Source organism: Stegostoma tigrinum, chromosome 8, assembly GCF_030684315.1.
Source record: "Stegostoma tigrinum isolate sSteTig4 chromosome 8, sSteTig4.hap1, whole genome shotgun sequence".
Taxonomy (NCBI): domain Eukaryota; kingdom Metazoa; phylum Chordata; class Chondrichthyes; order Orectolobiformes; family Stegostomatidae; genus Stegostoma; species Stegostoma tigrinum.
Genome location: NC_081361.1, coordinates 82,250,659 through 82,270,140, shown reverse-complemented (window position 1 = coordinate 82,270,140; position 19,482 = coordinate 82,250,659). Strand labels below are relative to the sequence as shown.

Sequence of the window (19,482 nt, the reverse complement as noted above, 5' to 3'; positions counted from 1 at the left end):
TAACTCAGCCATATTAGGGGCATTTAAACAGTCCTTAGATAAGCATATGGATAATGATAGGATAGTGTAGGGGGAAGGGTCTTAGATTAGTTCACACGTCGGCGCAATGTTAGGGGCCGAAGGGCCTGTTCTGCACTGTATTGTTCTATGTTCTATGTTTTTCGCCTGGCTTTTGTTACTTTGGAACTGAACTTTGAACATGCAATTTTTAAAATAAAATGTTTACAAATAACAAAATTCAATCTACTAATTAAATTGACTTTCATGTCTTTAAATGCCTTCATTAAAATTCTTATTTGAAGATTTTAGCTCCTTTAAATGGTTCATTCATTGTCCCTTTAGGGATGACAACTTAATGACAGACTCATTTCATTCAGGACAACCTATTGGAACATCTGGTTCTTTTTTTGTTTAAATGACTCCAGCCTTCCCATCTGTTAAAGTAACAGCAAAGATGCATGCAGATGAAAGACTTCCACAATAGACTGTTAGATAATATGCATTAAAGAAAACAAATACGACATCTTATTTCGGTGATAGGAAAGGATGTTGAATACAGGTTTGCCTACTCGTGACTTGGTAAAGTTCAAGTTCACATTCACAAAGGTACGATATCATCCTCATTATTTTGCAGCACGCCGAGCTTCACTGGTCATCTTACAATCTGAGTGACATTTTCTTATTTGTCCCCAATTCTTCTATGACAACACAATAATGGCAATTAAATGCATTAGCACATTGGCTACGTCAGACACACTATATCAATGCTATTGTCAGACTAGTGAGTACATATGGAAAACCTCAAAATTTGCACCAGATTCATAAGATACTGTAGGCTGATTTCTTTGTCAACTGAAACTGTCAATACACTATCCCACTGGTGAAGCATCAAATACTGTTTCTTGCTTTTGGGGTCCACCCATCCCCAGAGAGTATTCTGTCAAGAATGTTGTCATTAGCATGTATGAGTCTGAATTAACCATGACTTGCTAGAATGTATTGCTGAAGAATGTAATTAACTGTCGGAAATCCATCACTTGATTGTTCGTAATGCAGAACAATTTTTCCATGTGTTTCTGCATCGTGCACATTCCTGATTTCTTTTATTGTCCTACGGGTGGCTGTGCCTTCAGCTGGTCAGGCTGTTAGCTCTGGTGTTCTTTCCTATATTTCTTTACCTCTCCTACTTTAGACCATTCTTTAAAGCCTAACTGTTTCAGCCACTAGTCCCAATATCTTTGTTTGGCCCAGTGTCAATTTTTTTTCTGATAATGTTCCTAGCAAGCACCTCAGGATTTTATTAACATACAGTGCTATAGAAATACAAGCTTTTGTTGTTTATGGTCAAAATCCTTCAGATATTTGGCATTATTTTTAAAAATAAACCTTCCAGCTCTACCTTGTATTAAATACTACCAACTAATAAATATTAGAAACAGGGAATCATAAATAAAATAAGAGATAAGCTACGAGGAAGAGGAGATGAATGCTGAAGATAGCTGGAGGCATACAGACCAGGTTTTGCATAATTTGTCAAGGGACTTGAATCTCCCTCTCAGCAACAATGCTTGTTTTATAAAATGTGTCCCCTTATTTCATTTAAGTAGTTGGTTTTGTGAAAGTTGGCTTCTTTCAAAAACATGTTTGCCCAAAAAACAGTCGATCATAAACTGGCAAAAGCAAACCAAACCAGTATTTAAGATCTTTCAAGAATATCAACACTTTGAAACCCGAGAAACTATTTCCACAATCCTATAAACTTCAACAAAGAAACACAAATTTGAGTTTAGAACAACTTCAAATTCAGGACTGCAGATGTTTGGAGCATTTAAGAAGGTAACTCATATCATTCATTTGACAGAGCATCGGACAGGAATTTGTTCAGAAAATCCATGATTGAATATAGGTGATGAATCTGGGCATACAGGCATTTCCAGAATGTTAAAATATTCCTCTCAAGGTGCCTCATACTGGTACTCAATTCTAACACTAAAAATAATGCCCATGTGACAACTCATATATTATTCATTCTTAGGATGTGGGTGTTGCAGGCTAGGCCAGCATTTATTGCCCATTATGAAATGCCCCTGATGATAGTTGAGTCAACCACATTGCCTTGGGTCTGGAGTCACAGGTAGGTCAGACCAGGTAAGGATGGCATCTCCTTCCCCTGAAGGACATCAGTGAAACAGATTTTGACAAAAAAAATCAACGGCAGCAATATGGTCATTGTTAGACTTCAAATATCTTCCAGATTTTTTTAGAAACATTGAATAAAGGAGCAGGAGTAGACTATTCAGTCCTTTAAGCCTGCTCCACTTTTCAATACAATCATGACTGATCATTCAACTTAATTCACTATTTCTGTTTTCTTCTCTTATCCTTCGATCCTTTAGCCCCTAGTACACCTAGTTGAGTGAAGAAATTTCTCCTCATCTCTGGCTGTAAGGATCTACCCCTTATCTTTCGACAGTGACCTGTGGTTTTGGATTCCCTAGTCGTTGGGAGTGTCCTTGCTGCTTGACCATACCTAATGCTCTCGGAATTGCATTGTTTTTTATGAGATTCCCCTCTTAATTTTCTAAACTCGAGTGAATATAACCCTAATAGATCCGCTTGTTGCTCCCTTTGCCTCAGTCCTGCCATCCCAGGAATCACTCTGCTAATCCTACTTTGCATTACCTCAATAACCAGAACATCCTTCCTCCGATAGGGAGATCAGAATTGCACCCAATATTCCAGGTATGAGATTACTGAGGCCCGGTACAGATGCAGAAAGATATCCCTGCTCCTGCCCTCAATTTGTCTCATTACAAGGACCAACATTCCATTTGTCTTTTTCACCACCTGCTGCACATTCCTGTTTACTTACAGTGACTAGTGTACAAGGACACTCAAATCCTATTGCGCCTCCTGCTTTCCCAAATCTACCCCCATTCAGATAATAATGCACATTCCTGCTTTTCCTACCAAAGTGGATAAGCTCATATTATCCACAATATACTTCACCTGCCATGTATTTACTCACTTACTCAGCATGTTCAAATCACAACGTTTGTTCCATCCTCCTCACATCATATCCTCCCATCCAGATTATGTCATCTGCAAACTTTAAGATCTGAAACATGAGGTCGTTGACTTGCTCGCCGAGTTGGCTCGATTTTGTTCAGACATTTCATCACCATGTTAGGTGACATCATCAGTGGAGACTCTGATGAAGCAATCTTATTCTACTGTGCTTGGAATTTATACTTTCTGGTCCGTTATGGCGATTACTGTCATTTCCTGTTTTTTTTCTGTATGTGTTTGTATATGGGGTTCAATTTGATATATATTTATTAATTGAAGTATGGATGGAGAGCCATGCCTCTAGAAATTCCCGTGCGTGCCTATGTTTGGCTTGGGCTACTATGGTCACCTGGTCCCAGTTAAACTGATGGCCTTCATTGTCTGAATGTACTGGTTTTAAGGAGAGTCCATCATGCCATTTTGCTGCTAGTTGATGTTCTTGTATTCTGATGGCTAGTTTCCTTCCTGTCTGTCCGATGTAATGCTTGTGGCAGTCATTGCATGGTATTTTGTAAATGTTGGTTCTGCATGTTGTGGGAATGGGGTCTTTAATCCTTGTAAGTGTTTGTAACTTCCACAGCAACCACCCCAACATCCACAAACAAAGTTGTATTAGGACTCTATTTAAATGGACCAGCACACATCGCAACACTCCAGAACTACGCAGGAAAGAGGAAGAACACTTATACAAGAGTCTCGCTTTAAATGATATTCCCACAATGTCATCCACAGATGCCAACAAAACAAACAACAACAGGAGGACACAGTATGACCTATCACACTGGCCACACTTCCCTACATCAAGAACACATCCGAACTAACAACAAGACTCCTAGGATGACTAGGAATCATCGTGGTCCATAAGCCCACAGCCACTCTATGACCAACACTTACAAGGATTAAAAATCCCATTCCCACCACATGCAGAACCAATGTGGTTTACAAAATACTATGTAACGACTGCCACAAACATTACATCGGACAGACAGGAAGGAATCTAGCAATCAGAATACATGAACATCAGCTAGCAGCAAAATGGCACGACAAACTTTCCTTAATATCAGTACGTTCAGACAATGAAGGCTATCAATTTAACTGGGACAGAGTATCCACAGTAGCCCAAGCCAAACATAGATATGCACAGGAATTTCTAGAGGCATGGTTCTCCAACCATACTTCAATCAACAAACATATGGAATTGGACCGCATATATAAACCCTTACAGATCCAGACTGGAAATTACAGTACTCACCATAATTGACCGGACAGATAAATTCCAAGTGGAATAGAATAAGATTGCTGGAGGCTCCATTGATGATGTCATCTGGCATGTGATGAAACATCTGGGCAAGCCACGTGGGAAGAGATCTATTTATTCCTACCATTTGTTTCCTGTCTGCCAGTAGTTTACTATCCTTTTCAGTACATAACCTCCAATCCTATGCGCCTTAATTTTGCATGCTAATCACATAGGTGGTGGAACCTTATCAAAAACCTTCTAAAAGTCCGAGAACATCTCATCCACTGACTTCCCCTTATCCACTCAATTAGTGACAATCACAAAATATTCCATCAGATTTGTCAAGCATAACTTCCTCTTTGTAAATCCATCCTGACTCACTGATCCTGTCACAATCTTCAAAGTGCTGTGCTATTTTCTTTAATAATAGATTCTGGCATTTTCCACAACCAATGATCTGAAGTTTTGGAAAATTAGTTCAACGACATTATCATTATGCCACCCTTCTCTTTAGATATGAATATCATTACACAGTTTGTAACCTATCAATTGGTTACACAACCATTACTTAATGAAACAATACATGCAAATAGTTCACCAAACAATATGATACAAACATTATAATTTGTGCTCAGATATTCAAATATTAAAGGTCAATTTACTTTAGGTAAATTAAATACTCAAACACAGCTTACCTCGGTATAAGTTATTTCTCTTTCCATCTGTGCTCAAAGAATTACAGAGAATTTGAATTTAGTTATCATTAAGCAGTTCATTTGATCTAAATATGCATCATTCAATTTACTCAAAAATGGTTTAGGTATTCTCCACTGAATTATATCCTCTTCTTTTCTCTATTACTGTAAAAGCAAAGTGATCTGTAATCTTTCTCTCCTGCTCTGTTCAAGAGATAATTTAATCCAAAACAAATTTTTAACCTTCCTTTCATCTGATAAAGTCAGTTTTAATTCTGTAATTAACCAGCAAATGAGTTCAGTATGCTTAAGGTGGCAGAGCTGTTTATCCGAGAGGAATAAAGACGAAAACAAACAGTGTAAAACAGAAGAATTCAGTTTTGGTTTGTCCCGAATAAACTGAAATACAACAAACACTAACTTAATTGTATCTCTTTCTTATTCAACACCAACAAATATTCATTCGCAAATCTAACATTTTTATGTAGACACATCATGCTGAACTTTCCAGAGCTCTAAGGAAATTAGACGGAAGCCCAGCTGGAATCGTTCCCCAGTGCTTCTTGCCTTTTGGGAGCTTTCCTAGGGGTGGGTTGGAAATGGGGCTGTCTGCTCATTCTAAGGAAGTGAGTGGCCAATCAGTCCAATTAATGTCACCCTTAGGGGCCACATTGTACCAATGCCAACATTTTACTGCAGGCAGATGGACCTCAGTGAAGGCTGAAAGTTCTACCAACGCCAATGGGTTAATCAGATTTGGAGGTTCCACGCACTAATGATGGAGCCTTGGAGATGACAGACCAGAGGCTCATCAGTAAACACACCCATGGAAGGGCTTCCTCTCATGCCTGATGGGTTGTACAGTTTTTAGGCTGAAAGAATGCCAAGCTTGCCTGCCTGTCTCAGCAGCAGAGACCACTTCCACTGTAGCTGGCAGTCTGCTCCACACTCCCCTCCAACCCCACCATACTCGGCACCTTCCCCTGCAACCGCAGGAAGAGCTACACTTGCCCCCACACCTCCTCCCTCACCCCTATCCCAGGCCCCAAGATGATTTTCCATATCAAGCAGATGTTCACCTGCACATCTGCCAATGTGGTATATTGTATCCATTGTACCCGGTGTGGCTTCCTCTACATCGGGGAAACCAAGTGGAGGCTTGGTGACCACTTTGCAGAACACCTCTGCTCGGTTCGCAACAAACAACTGCACCTCCCAGTCGCGAACCATTTTAACTCCCCCTCCCATTCCTCAGGTGACATGTCCATCATGGGCCTCCTGCAGTGCCACAATGATGCCACCCGAAGGTTACAAGAATAGCAAATCATATTCCGCTTGGGAACGCTGCAGCCCAATGGTATCAATGTGGACTTCACAAGCTTCAAAATCTCCCCTTCCCCCATTGCATCCCAAAACCAGCCCAGTTCGTCCCCTCCCCCCACTGCATCACAAAACCAGCCCAGCTCGACCCCTCCCCCCCACTGCATCCCAAAACCAGCCCAGCCTGTCTCTGCCTCCCTAACCTGTTCTTCCTCTCACCCATCCCTTCCTCCCACCCCAAGCCGCACCTCCATTTCCTATCTACCACCTCATCCCGCCTCCTTGACCTGTCCGTCTTCCCTGGACTGACCTATCTCCTCCCTACCTCCCCACCTATACTCTCCTCTCCACCTATCTTCTTTTCTCTCCATCTTCGGTCCGCCACCCCCTCTCTCCCTATTTATTCCAGTTCCCTCTCCCCATCCCCCTCTCTGATGAAGGGTCTAGTCCCGAAACGCCAGCTTTTGTGCTCCTGAGACGCTGCTTGGCCTGCTGTGTTCAATAGCTCCACACTCTGTTATCTCTGACATTGCAGTGGGCCTTCTGGTTGGACATGTAACATTAGGACCTGGGCACGCAGAGGAAACCCTCTGAACAATTGTGCTAATTAGCTCATTGACAATACTGGTGGACTGTAGAGGCCCTCATCATCTTAATGCTGGGGTCATGATGCACACCAGAAATTCCAGCGGCATTTCTGTTTTATATCTCGAGAGTAATTTTGGCTCTGTTTGATCAAAGTGGGTAGTTAACAACTAATGCCCAATTTCTTCTTGCCCTTTCTTTGAGCTCTTGGTGATCTCTTGGATTTCACCTTAGAATATCTTGCCTGTCAATTTAGGGAAACCTTCACAGCTAATGTCTGGTTTCCATCCAGCATCTCCTCCTGTCACAAAACTAAAAGCACTGAACTTAACTGTGAAATTCTGGGTATTAATCTGGGCATTGTGACCAGCACCAAATACTGACTGAATATTGACCATTAGTGGTTTGACACATTAAAATCTTTTCATCTGTTGCTGACAAGATTACCAAAACCATCTCTTAACAATGTATTTCACGAATTCTGTGTCTTAGTATGTGTCATTGCTCCTGTGCTGACAGCATTATTGTTGTCTTCGTTTGCGAAAAGAAATTGTAAGTGATGTTTCTTTCTCAGGCCCATGTTCACTGACATTAATTTTCTCATACTCTCTGGTTCAATCTCTACATCTTTCAAAACCACTGTCATCTGTCGTCAAAGCATATATTTTCATTCCTCTATAATTTCCTGCTGCATCTCAGACATTCTTCTTCTAAATTCCTGGAAAATGCTTTTTGCTTGCATTACTGTCTGTCAAAGCACTCCAATCAAGCTTCTGTGCCACTCGCAACATTGGTCACATTTACCAGTGACATCTTATATGAATGATCATCATTCCTCTTTGAACTCTGCCCTGTGTCCATTAATATTTTTGACAATTTGATTTGCATCAAGTAACTCTCCTCCACAGTACACATCGATGGTGGTAATGTTCTTTGCTGGTTCCAACCTGCCATATTATAAACATTTTATCACCTCAAATGGGTTTTCAATTTGAGGTTAAATAATTTCCTTGGGAATGTCACTGGATTCCATCCTTAGCAACTTCCTCTTATACAACATTAATTTGTGATATTGAGCCTATTATTTTCTGTTTTGTCTTCTTTTGTTTTCTGCCTCTGTTTTTAGCATCATGACTCTTGCCATGCTTGTGAGCTACACAACTAATATTACGACCTCGTGGCTGCCATGGAGAGCCAGATGTGCAGACTGATCTATGCTCCATCTCTTTGGCAACTGGTCCCTAACACCAATGGCAAGGTGGCAGGCACACAAGGGATCTTGACCTCACACTAGGTGTCCCTTCCTCACAAGGAGATACTGCAGTGTCAGAAAGCATCCTAAGTCACTGAGAAGAAGGCCCTTTGGAGGCCACCTCATGGGATGTTTCAGAGGGTACTGATAAAGATTTCACCCATTGTCTCCATTTCTATTACTGCTGACCTTGGCAATCTCCACTGCTTCCCAAATTCTATTGAATCATTTTTCTAGGCCTTGCCCTCAGATCTCTTCATGGCTTCATCATTCTCTACCCCCTTGGCATTCTCCAATCCTATAATACCTGGCTACTTCTCTGTCTCACAATTTTAACTCCACCTTTGGTAGTTACTCCCTCAGCCACCTTCCCATTGCCCTGGACCTCCTTGCCTCAGTATTGTGACCTTTCCAACTCCAACCTTACCTTCAAAAATATCAGTGTAAAATGTCATTAACCATATTTGTTCCTCCACTTGTTCCTGTGGCCCATCAATGAGCACCAGCAGAGCACTTAATGGTTTGTGTTTATTTCTTACTGAAACTACTCAGAGGTGTTATCACCCACCTCTGAACTTGAAGGGGTTTGAACCCAGGCCTCCTACTGCAGAGGTAGGGATATTACCATCCACAAGGCCCCTAAAGCACTTAATTGCATATTTCTATAAATAATGATAGTATTCACATCGGCATTCTTTTTCAATGGAAAGAAACAGACAGTTGCTGTCTGAACAATGGGTCATAAATAAGAAGTGAAACAATCCTAAATGTTTTAAGCCCATATCTTCCCAGCTGCTGTAAGAGAAAAGTATTTGAGGGATAGCTTTAATACTGATCCTGATAAAAAAATAAGAGAAGCAGCTTTAGTTGGCTGTAGGGCAGACAGCAAGTAGATGGCAAACCACTTGGGAGGGACAAATAATTATAAGCAGAAGAAAACTCAGAGTTTGCAAAAAAAAACATATAAATTTAACATATTCAGATCTTGTTGAAATTTCTTATTAATCACCATATTTAAACAAAAACTAAATATCTGTGTTAAATGAAATAAAACTTCAAATCGAAAGAAAAGCTACCTGCCAGCATTGTATCTAATTCCGATATACTAAATTCTTAGCTGTGGCTTGTATTCATCAATTACAGTTCTGCAGTCAAAGCAAGGATATTTTTGTATATTTAATAAGTAAACAACATTATTTTAGTACAAGTACTAATGTGGGGCAAATCACATTTAGAGTCAAGGAGTCATAGAGTTGTACAGCATGGAAACGGACCCTTCAGTCCGACTCATCTATGCCAACCAGATGTGCTAAATTTATCTGGTCCCATTTGCCAGCATTCAGCCTATAACCCTCTAAACATTTCCCATACATGTATCCATCCAGCTGCCTTTTAAATGTTGTAATTGTATGACACTTCACCTCTGTCCCTGGAGGCTCATTCCATACATGCACCACCCTTGGTGTGAAAAAGTTATCACTTTTATATCCTTCTCCTCTGATCTTAAACCTATACACTCAGATTTACACTCCAACTCCCCAGGAAAAACGACCTTGACTGTTCACCCTATCCATGCCCTTCATGATTTTATAAACCTCGATAAGGTTACCCCTCAGCCTTTGTTGCTCCAGGGAAAATAGCCCCAGCCTATGAAGGATCTCACTTTGCCTCAAACCTTCCAACTCAGGCATCATTTCTGTAAAGCTTTTATTATAAGTAAATGTTAACAAGGAATCTTTATTAAAATTCTTAGCATTTAATTTTGTGAATGTATTTTACCTGCACAAAATATACTAAACAATGAAATGAACATCATTTGCCATAGAACCAAAACTCAGGTACACCGATAATGCATAATGAGGAAGGAGGAAATATCAGAATTGTGCTTTTTCTGAAGAACCTATTACTCAATATTGACTAAATTCCCCATTGACTGTTCTACTTAACACATTTGAATAATGTAATATTAAAACAAATTATTTAAATATTAGTCTCCATGGGACTATTAAATATCGAGGTGAAATTAATTCTTTCTGTAATAGCACAGCATTCAATTCTTCACATCTTCAGCAGTGAATGTGATTGTCATGATTTTCAGTTTCTAAAATGATATTGAAATGAATTTATAGATCCATGTAACTTTGCTTTGGTTTAACTTTGGACGTGAAATATAATTTCTTGCATTTCCATCAATGCTACTGCAACCTAAATGTGAGAGTGTTGGTGTAATGTAAGATAAAACAAACTGAATGTACATGAAGTTTTCCATTCAAAGTCCTGCCATTCCAATGGAATCAAAAATGGAGGAGCATATGAAAACAAAGCCCTTATAATGACATTCATTGCTTGACTCACCAAATCAAAGAAACTGCTGAGTGATCAATTTTTAGTAACAAAGAGGCAGTATTACTCTGAGCCTGTCTCAATAACTAGAAAATTGGTTATATCAGAATTTGAAGCTCAGAAGAAACGAACCTGAGCACTGACTGTTCATGGCACTCCTGTTGCTAGGTCCACTTGAACACTCCAACCACAAATTACTTTACCATCTATTCCACTGAAGGCACTTTCAGCATCTTTGGGCTTCTCAAACTCAATGGGACACTCAGTGCAATCTAGGCTGTCCTTATTGGTTCACACTAACAGGATGCATGACCCTCCCGGTACAACTGTAGGATAACAAATTTGCTGATGTAATAGGCATTGTGTCCCACACTTAAAATAAAAAAAAGGTTTACTTATTTGTTCACAGGATGTGGACTTTGTTACCCCTTGCTAATTGCTTTTATGGAGCTGCTAATGTTGCAGTTGTATAGGACTTTGGTTCGGCCACATTTGGAGTACAGTGTGCAGTTCTGGTCGCCACATTACCAAAAGGATGTGGATGCTTTGGAGAGGCTGCAGATGGGGTTCACCAGGATGTTGTCTGGTATGGAGGGTGCTAGCTATGAAGAGAGGTTGAGTAGATTAGGATTATTTTCATTAGAAAGACAGAGATTGAGGGGGGACCTGATTGAGGTCTACAAAATCATGAGGGATATAGACAGGGTGGATAGCAAAAAGCTTTTCCCAGAGTGGGGGACTCAATTACTAGGGGTCATGAGTTGAAGTGAGAGGAGGAAAGTTTAAGGGAGATACGCGTGGAAAGTTCTTTACATAGGTGGGTGCCTGGAACGCGTTGCCAGCGGAGATGGTAGACGCAGACACGTTAGCGTCTTTCAAGATATATTTGGACAGGTACATGGATGGGCAGGGAGCAAATGGACACAGACCGTTAGAAAATAGATGACATGTTAGACAGCAGATCTTGATCGGCGCAGGCTTGGAGGGCCGAAGGGCCTGTTCCTGTGCTGTAGGTTTCTTTGTTCTTTGAGTTGCTATCTGTAACTGCAAATATAGAGACTCTGCTGGGGCACAAAACACAATCAAAAATAAAACCCTGCCCACCCTGAGACCACAGTAAGGCTATACGTTTTTATATTGGATGGCATCCATAGATGATAGAGTGCCTACCTATGATCGGTAAATTACAAGCAATGTTGGGCGAGGAACTACCTCTTAACAATCTTGGTTGTTTAAAGGTGGACAATCCATCCACCACTGACTCTGTTGTTGGTAAAATATGAGCCGAGGAGGAAAGGGCAATGGGAATGATATTCTCCTTCCATTCCATCTAATGTTTCAAATGCCCCATTTCCAAATCTTCTCCTGGAGTCGAGAAATTGTGGCCACCATCTTCAAAGTGGGATAGAGAGAGTGTAATTGGGGTAGAGAAGAAAAGGAACACAGGTGTACTGATATACAACTCACTAAAACTAATAAAACAGGCTAATATGGCTGTCAAAAAATCAAGAACACAAGCATTAGGGTTCATTTTGAGAATGATAAAAATGAAAAGTTGATAAGTTGTAGTAAAGTTGAAGAAATCTTGAAATATCATGTACAGTACTGTGCACTGTCCTGATCTCCATATTATGAAAGTAGAAGGAAGTATTCTAAAAGTAAAAGAAAGTATAAATAGATTTGCAAGCATGATACCACTACTTATCGCTCAGGAAGGATTCAACAGATTGCGTTTTTTTTTCCTTAAGCAGCCAGAAGGCTGATGGGTGACCTGACAGAGGACTTTAAGACTCATGAAAGGATTAAATTGATGCATATGGAGAAGATTGTCAAGGACTTGAAAATTAGTGACATTAGCTCTAACAGTCACTAATAAGTCCAGAAGGGATTTCAGGAAAATGTTCTTCATCTGGAGTGATTGGAATAAGGAACTTGCTACCATAGGAGTTAGTTGAATTAAAAAAACAAGCGTTTTAGAAAAGCTAGGTAAATGCACAAAAGGAGAAAGAAACTGAAGGAGACATCAATAGCATTCAATGAAGAGGAGTGGGAGGATGCACATGAGGTGTATGAACACAAGGATGAACCCTTTGGTCTGCATGATCTCTTTCTGAGCTGGATGTTCTATGTATAAGCTTCCAAGTTAGTTGGCATCTCTGACTTGATAATGGCTAAAAGGCAGCAGATTTTAGGGGAGTTAGAAACTGAACTCCATCATGATGTTAAAGAAAGAACAAGGCGATCAAATCTGGGAACTAAATAGTTAGGGGTATGTTACTTTTCAAAAGGACAGGCAGAAAGGTAAAAGTGGTGAGGCAGTATTGTTAGTACAGGATGGAATAAGTACAATACCAAAAAAGAATCTGGATTGGAACAGGTAGAATCTATATGGGAGGAGGCAAGGAACAAAAAGAGGAAGAAATCATTGGAGGGAATGGTTTCTTGGCCCCCTAATGGTTGTTGTACGATGTGACAGAAATGAGTGGAATGAGAGAATTGAGAACGATTTTTAAAAAAGCAACAAAAGGCAATCAAAAAAGGGAGAAAATAAACTTTGAAAGTAACCTTGCAAATAATATCAAGAGGGACAGAAAAAGCTTATTTAAATACATAAAAGACAAAGCACATATGCGTCTTAGAAAGTGAGACTGGAGAAATAATGTGCGACCTGGAAATGGCAAAGGATTTACTAAATACTTTGCAACCATCTTCAAAGTAGATGATGCATTCCAAAAATACTAAATATTCAAGGGCCAAAAAGAGGAGAGGAAATAAATACAATAACTATCACTTGAGCAAAATTGCTAAGGAATCTAATAGGATGAAGACTCATAAGTCCCTTGGGCTCATCAGAAAGAGCTACAGAGATAGTGAATATTTTGGTTGTGATCTTCCAAGAATTCTTAGATTGGAAAAGTTTCAGAGGTTTGGAAAATTGCAAATATAACACCCCTATTTAAAAAAAGAGGAAGGAGAAATTAAAAAATTAAGTTACGATAGGCCAGTAGGCTTAACATCTCTCATTGCAAAAATGTTCCAGTCCTTTATAAAGCTGTAATAACAGAACATTCAGAAACACAGAATAAGATTATATAGAGGCAGCATGGCTTCATGAATGAGAAGTTATGCCAAACAAATTTATGAGAATTCCTTGAATGGGCAACAAGCAGGATAAAGGGAAACACGTGGATGTATTATATTTGGATTTTCAGAAGACATTTAATAAGGTACTAAACCTTAGACTAGTTAATAAGATAAGAGCCTGTGGTGTTGGAAGTAGGATATTAACATGGTTAGAGGATTGGCTACCTCATCAAAGACAAAGTGTTTGGATAAATGGGGCATTTTCAGGTTGATATTTTGTAATGAGTACAGCATCTCAAGGATCAGTGTTGGGTCCGTAGTTATTGATATTATATAGTAATGATTTAGATGATGAAAGTGAATGTACTATAGCCAAGAATGCATATGACACAAACATAGGTGAGAAGGAAAGTGGTGAGGATGCCACAAAAGGTCTGTTGAGTAACACAGATAATTTAAGTGATAGGGACAATAACCTGGCAGATAGAACATAATGTAGCAAAAGTGAAGATATACACTTTGACAGGAAAAATAGAGAAACTAAACATCATTTAAATGGGAAAGACTGCAAAAAGCTACAGAACAGAAGGTTTTGAGAGCCTTTGTCTATGAATCACAAAATGCTAATATCAAAGCTCACCAGGCAATAGCAAATGTAAATGGAATGTTGGCACTTAATTCAAAGGGAACAGAGTATAAATGTAGGGAGTTTTGCTAAAGCTAAAGACAGCATCAGTCAGACAACAGCTGGAATACTGTGAATAATTTTGGGTCCTTTATCGAGGGGAAAGGTGTATTGGCACTGCTGGCAGACCATAGAAGGTTGTCCAGACTGGCACAGAGATGAGTGGAAATTTCTTCTTCCAGAGATTACTCAATTCTTTACTGTAGACTATTGTTGAGCTTGGTTGTTCATTGAATATATTCAAGGATGAGACAGACAGATTCTTAATGTGAGGGAAAGAAGAGTTATGGGAAAAGGGAGGAAAATGGAGTTGAGGATTATCTGATCAGCAATGGTCTCATTTAATTGTGCAGCAGACTTGATGGGCTGAAAGATCTTTCTCTGTTCTCACATTTCATGGTGTTGAGAAACAGTGACATGATAAACTTAAAGAAGCCAAAAATTTCTGGGGAGATATACTGAGATGTGAAGGTTGAGAGAAATGCAAAGAAGAAAAATACAAGTAGGAAGGGAAGGAGCAAAATAAAAACAGAACATATTTATAAAGCATCTCAAGAACCGGCAATAAAAATCAGCATAGGTGTTTTGGGGCTGAAGGAAGAATCTTGTAAGAGAAATAAAAGATGTGTTTTTGACAGACAGAACAAAAGCATAAAAAGCAAGAAAATTCTTTCGATTGCTCTGCAGGAAGACAGCAATATCATGGGGTTAGAATATAAAGATAAACACCCTGTCGAACCAGGACAATAGGAGAAATGGAGAGAGCTGTTTAGTGCAAGGATGAAGAAATATTGAGAAAATTAAGGTCAAATGAGTGTGGATGCGAAAGGGAGATTGGGACAGAAAGAAAGAAAGTAATCTCTTGTAGGTGACATTTCTATTTCTGATGGAAGTGAAGGAGACAGTTGCTAACAATCTATTCTTTGATTCAGTATGTGCTGCTGCAGAAGATCCATAAGTATGGAATTATATTCGGAAGAAATTAATCAAATAAATAAATTCTTAACCTTTCGCCAACACAATTTTTCAACATTTCAATTTTAGCCCACGCTGTTAACCTCAAGCTTTAAATGAGTGCGGCATACCTGAAATAACTACAACTCAATGCATTGGTTCTTTTGTTTAACAGTATACAGCCACAGCTGAAGGACTGAAATGAAACCTTCAGAGATTCTACAAAAACATTCATATATAAAATAGCAAGCAAGCAATGGGTATTAAACTACAGAGCTTTTACCCACCTGCAAATATTTATGAATGTGCCATGATGCCTGTTTTCCATCGTTCACAGACTCGACTGTGGTGTTAGCCAAACCGGCAATGTCACCACCTGCAAAAACCCAAGGCTCGCTCGTCTGCATGGTCTCTGTGTCAACATCCAGGAAGCCCCATCTGTTAAACCTGACGTTAGGCATGGCCTCTTTCACTGCAATAAAAATATTCAGTAAACCAAAACAAGGCCATGATCTGGCAAATCAGCACAAAGCAAGCCAGGTCTCATCTAAAGTTTGTTAGTATATTTATGAGCAAGATCTGTGAATCAGAAACAGGCCCTTCAACCCATCATGTCCATGCCAGTCAAAAGCAACCATTGGTTTTCTAATCCCATTATTCTAATTTACATTTCTAATTGCTTCTAATGTGTTGAATTTAGGGAGTGAAGATGTTGGGGAATGTCGTTCAAATTTAATCGACTGAGGTCTACATGGCAAATAAGTTCTGAGGCAGATGCATTCTACGTGCATGTAGCAAACAATTTTTACTCAGCTTTGTCAGCATTCTAACTCCAATTTATCGATAATACGTAGCTTGAGTGAAATATCCATAAATTAGCTGAGAGAAAAAGAACAGAAATTAGGAAATCACAGTTCAATTCCTGTTCTCATTTCGTTAAATTTGTCTCTAGTCTGAAGCTTTGCTGCTTCATTAGGCCTAGAAGAAAGGATTTTTGAACCACCAAAATGACCTCAACATCAGGGCCAAGAGCAGTCCTGAACTTGCACTTCCTGGTGTTGAAACTGCTGGTTTATGTTCCTCGAGATGGTGTCCAAATTGGCTGCCTCTGTGATTGCCATCCTGTTAAGAAACCTGGACAGTTTCCTATTGAGGGTTAATGGTTTAACTGTAGGACAAGTTGTAAATGCTCTGACAAGGGAAAAACTTGAAATGATAATCTCATCTTACTCTGTCTACAGAAGCTGCCTGCCCTGCTGACTATTTCCAGCATTTTCAGTTCATCAGTCTGATTTCAAACATCCACAAGTAATTTATCATAGAAACATAAAAAATAATTGCATGAGTGGGCTATGTGGCCCTTTGAACCTGCACAAACATTAAATAAGATCACGGTTGAACATACAATTTCAGTAATGATGAAGGGTCTAGTGGGTCCAAAACATCAGCCTTCCTGCTCCTCTGATGCTGCTTGGCCCGCTGTGTTCATCCAGCTCTATATCTTGTTATGTCATGCAATTTCAGTATCTTACTGCCGCTTTCCCTCAATACTCCTTGATCCCTTTAGCTGCGAGGGCCATATCCAACTCCCTTTTGAATATATCTAATGAACAGCTTTCTGTGTTAGAGAATTCCATAGGTTCACAACTCTCTGAGTGAATGAAGGTCAAATTTGAATGCAGAATACAGGGTTAATGGCAGGATTCTTGGCAGTGTGAAGGAACAGAGGGATTTTGGGGTCCTCACCCATAGACCCTCAAAGTTGCTACCCAAGTTGATAGGGTTGGAAAGAAGGCGTGTGGTGTTTTGGCTTTCATTGGCAGGGGAATTGAGTTGAAGAGTCGTGAGTTATGCTGCAGCCTCATTGAACTCTAGTTAGGCCATACTTCAAACATTGTGCTCAGTTCTGGTCACCTCATTTTCAGAAGGATATGGAAGCTTTAGAGAGGGTGCAGAAGAGATTTACCAGGATGTTGCCTGGACTGGAGGGCAGGTCTTATGAGGAAAGTTTGAGGGAGCTAGGACTTTTTTCATTGGCGCGAAGAAGAATGAGAGGTGACTTGATGGAGGTGTACTAGATGATGAGAGGTAGAGATAGAGTGGATAGTCAGAGACTTTTTTCCCAGGGTGGGAATGAGGAAAGTATAGGGAAGATGTCAGAGGTAGGTTCTTTATACAGAGAGTGGTGGGCGTGTGGAATGCGCTGCTGGCAGTGGTAGTGGAGTCAGATACATTAGAGACTTTTAAGCGACTCTTGGAGAGGTACATGAATGATAGTAAAATGTAGGGTATGCAGGGTAGTTTGACCTTAGTAGGATAATTGGGTTGGCACAACATCATGGGCTGAGAGGCCTGTACTGTGCTGTGCTGTTTTATGTTCTATGTGCTATGCATGGCTTATTCCTTGTTCTAAGACTGTGACCTCGAGTTCGGGTTTTCCCCAACGTCGGGAACATTCTTCCCACACCTAGCCTGTCCAGTCCCATCAGGATTTTACATGTTTCTGTGAGCTACCCCCTCATTCTTCTAAATTCCAGAGATGTCCACTCATAACAGTCATTTCTGCCCTGGGAAAAAAAGTCTCTGACTATCCATTCTATCTAGGCCTCTCGTCACCTTGTACCTTCTAAATTCTGGCGACTATGCTCAGTTGATCCAGTCTTTCTTATGTCAGTCCTGCCATCCCATGAATCAGTCTGGTGAATCTTTGCCAGGCTCCCTCAATAGTAAGAATATCCTTCTTCAGAGACCAAAACTACACATGATATACATGAAGAAGGGTCTAGGCCCGAAACATCAGCTCCTCTGCTCCTATGATGCTGCTTGGCCTGCTGTATTCATCCAGCTCCACACCTTGTTGTCTCAAGCTATACAAGGTATTGTCTCACCAAGGCTATTTATAACTGCAGAAAAACATCATTACTGTGATAACAAAAACAAAATTGCTGGAAAAGCCCAGCATATCTAGCAGCATCTGTGGAGGTGAAAACAGAGTCCCTTCCTTAGAACTTAGACCTGTTGAGATTTTCCAGCAACTTTGTTTTTGTTCCTGATTTATTATATCATCCACAGTTCTTTTGGTTGTTTTCATTACTGTGTTACTCAAATCCTCTCGCTATGAAGGTCAGCATGCCATTAGCTATCCTCACCCCCTGCTGCACCTGCCTGTCAACCTTCAGAGACTGTTCCATCATGATACCCAGGTCGTGTTGCACCTCACCTTTTCCTAGCCTGCCAGGATTCACATAATCATCTACTTTCCTGTATTTTGCCATCAAAGTGGATAACGTCATATTTGTTCCAGACATGCCAGGATGCAGGCCATCTGGTTGATACTGGTCCCACTTGCCCTAGAACTGGTTCCAATGTGCCCGTTGTGTTTTATTTCTCTCTAAATTAATAGTACTTTGCTTAATGCACTTAAGAACCCAACACTGTACAACAGCACCTAAATGAGAGTAATTTTAGCTCAATTATCTGAATATATTTTGGGAATTCTGGATGTGAGTTTGCTCGCTGAGCTGGAAGGTTAGTTGTCAGACGTTTCATCACCATTCTAGGTAACATCATCAGTGAGCCTCCGACGAAGCGCTGATGTTATGTCCCGCTTTCTATTTATCTGTTTAGGTTTCCTTGGGTTGGTGATGTCATTTCCTGCGTTGGTGATGTCATTCCCTGTTATTTTTCTCAGAGGATGGTAGATTGGCTCCAAATCAATGTGTTTGTTGATGGAGTTCCGGTTGGAATGCCATGCTTCTAGGAATTCTCGTGCGTGTCTTTGTTTGGCTTGTCCTAGGATGGATGTGTTGTCCCAATCAAAGTGGTGTCCTTCCTCATCTGTATGTAAGGATACGAGTGATAGTGGATCATGTCATTTTGTGGCTAGTTGATGTTCATGTATCCTGGTGGCTAGCTTTCTGCCTGTTTGTCCAATGTAGTGTTTGTCACAGTTGTTGCAAGGTATTTTGTAGATGACGTTCATTTTGCTTGTTGTCTGTGTAGGGTCTTTTAAGTTCATTAGCTGCTGTTTTAGTGTGTTGGCGGGTTTGTGGGCTACCCTGATGCCAAGAGGTCCGAGTAGTCTGGCAGTCATTTCGGAAATGTCTTTGATGTAGGGAGAGTGGTTATGGTTTCTGGGCCTGTTTTGTCTGTTTGGGTTTGTTGCTGAGGAATCGGTGGACTGTGTTCATTGGGTACCCATTCTTTTTGAATACACAGTACAGGTGATTTTCTTCTGGTCTTTGTAGTTCGTCTG

General features: G+C 40.2%; 1 protein-coding gene across 5 annotated transcripts in view; it reads right to left on the bottom strand.

The window, feature by feature from the left end:
• The window catches only part of dpyda.1 (dihydropyrimidine dehydrogenase a, tandem duplicate 1), an 837,290-nt gene that overhangs the window by 321,476 nt on the left and 496,332 nt on the right, over window positions 1-19,482 (bottom strand). For all 5 annotated transcript variants that reach the window (XM_059648043.1, XM_059648046.1, XM_059648045.1 and 2 more), the window contains one exon: window positions 15,515-15,699. In XM_059648043.1, the coding sequence (XP_059504026.1) occupies window positions 15,515-15,699 (185 nt within the window). The remainder of the gene's footprint in view (window positions 1-15,514; window positions 15,700-19,482) is intronic.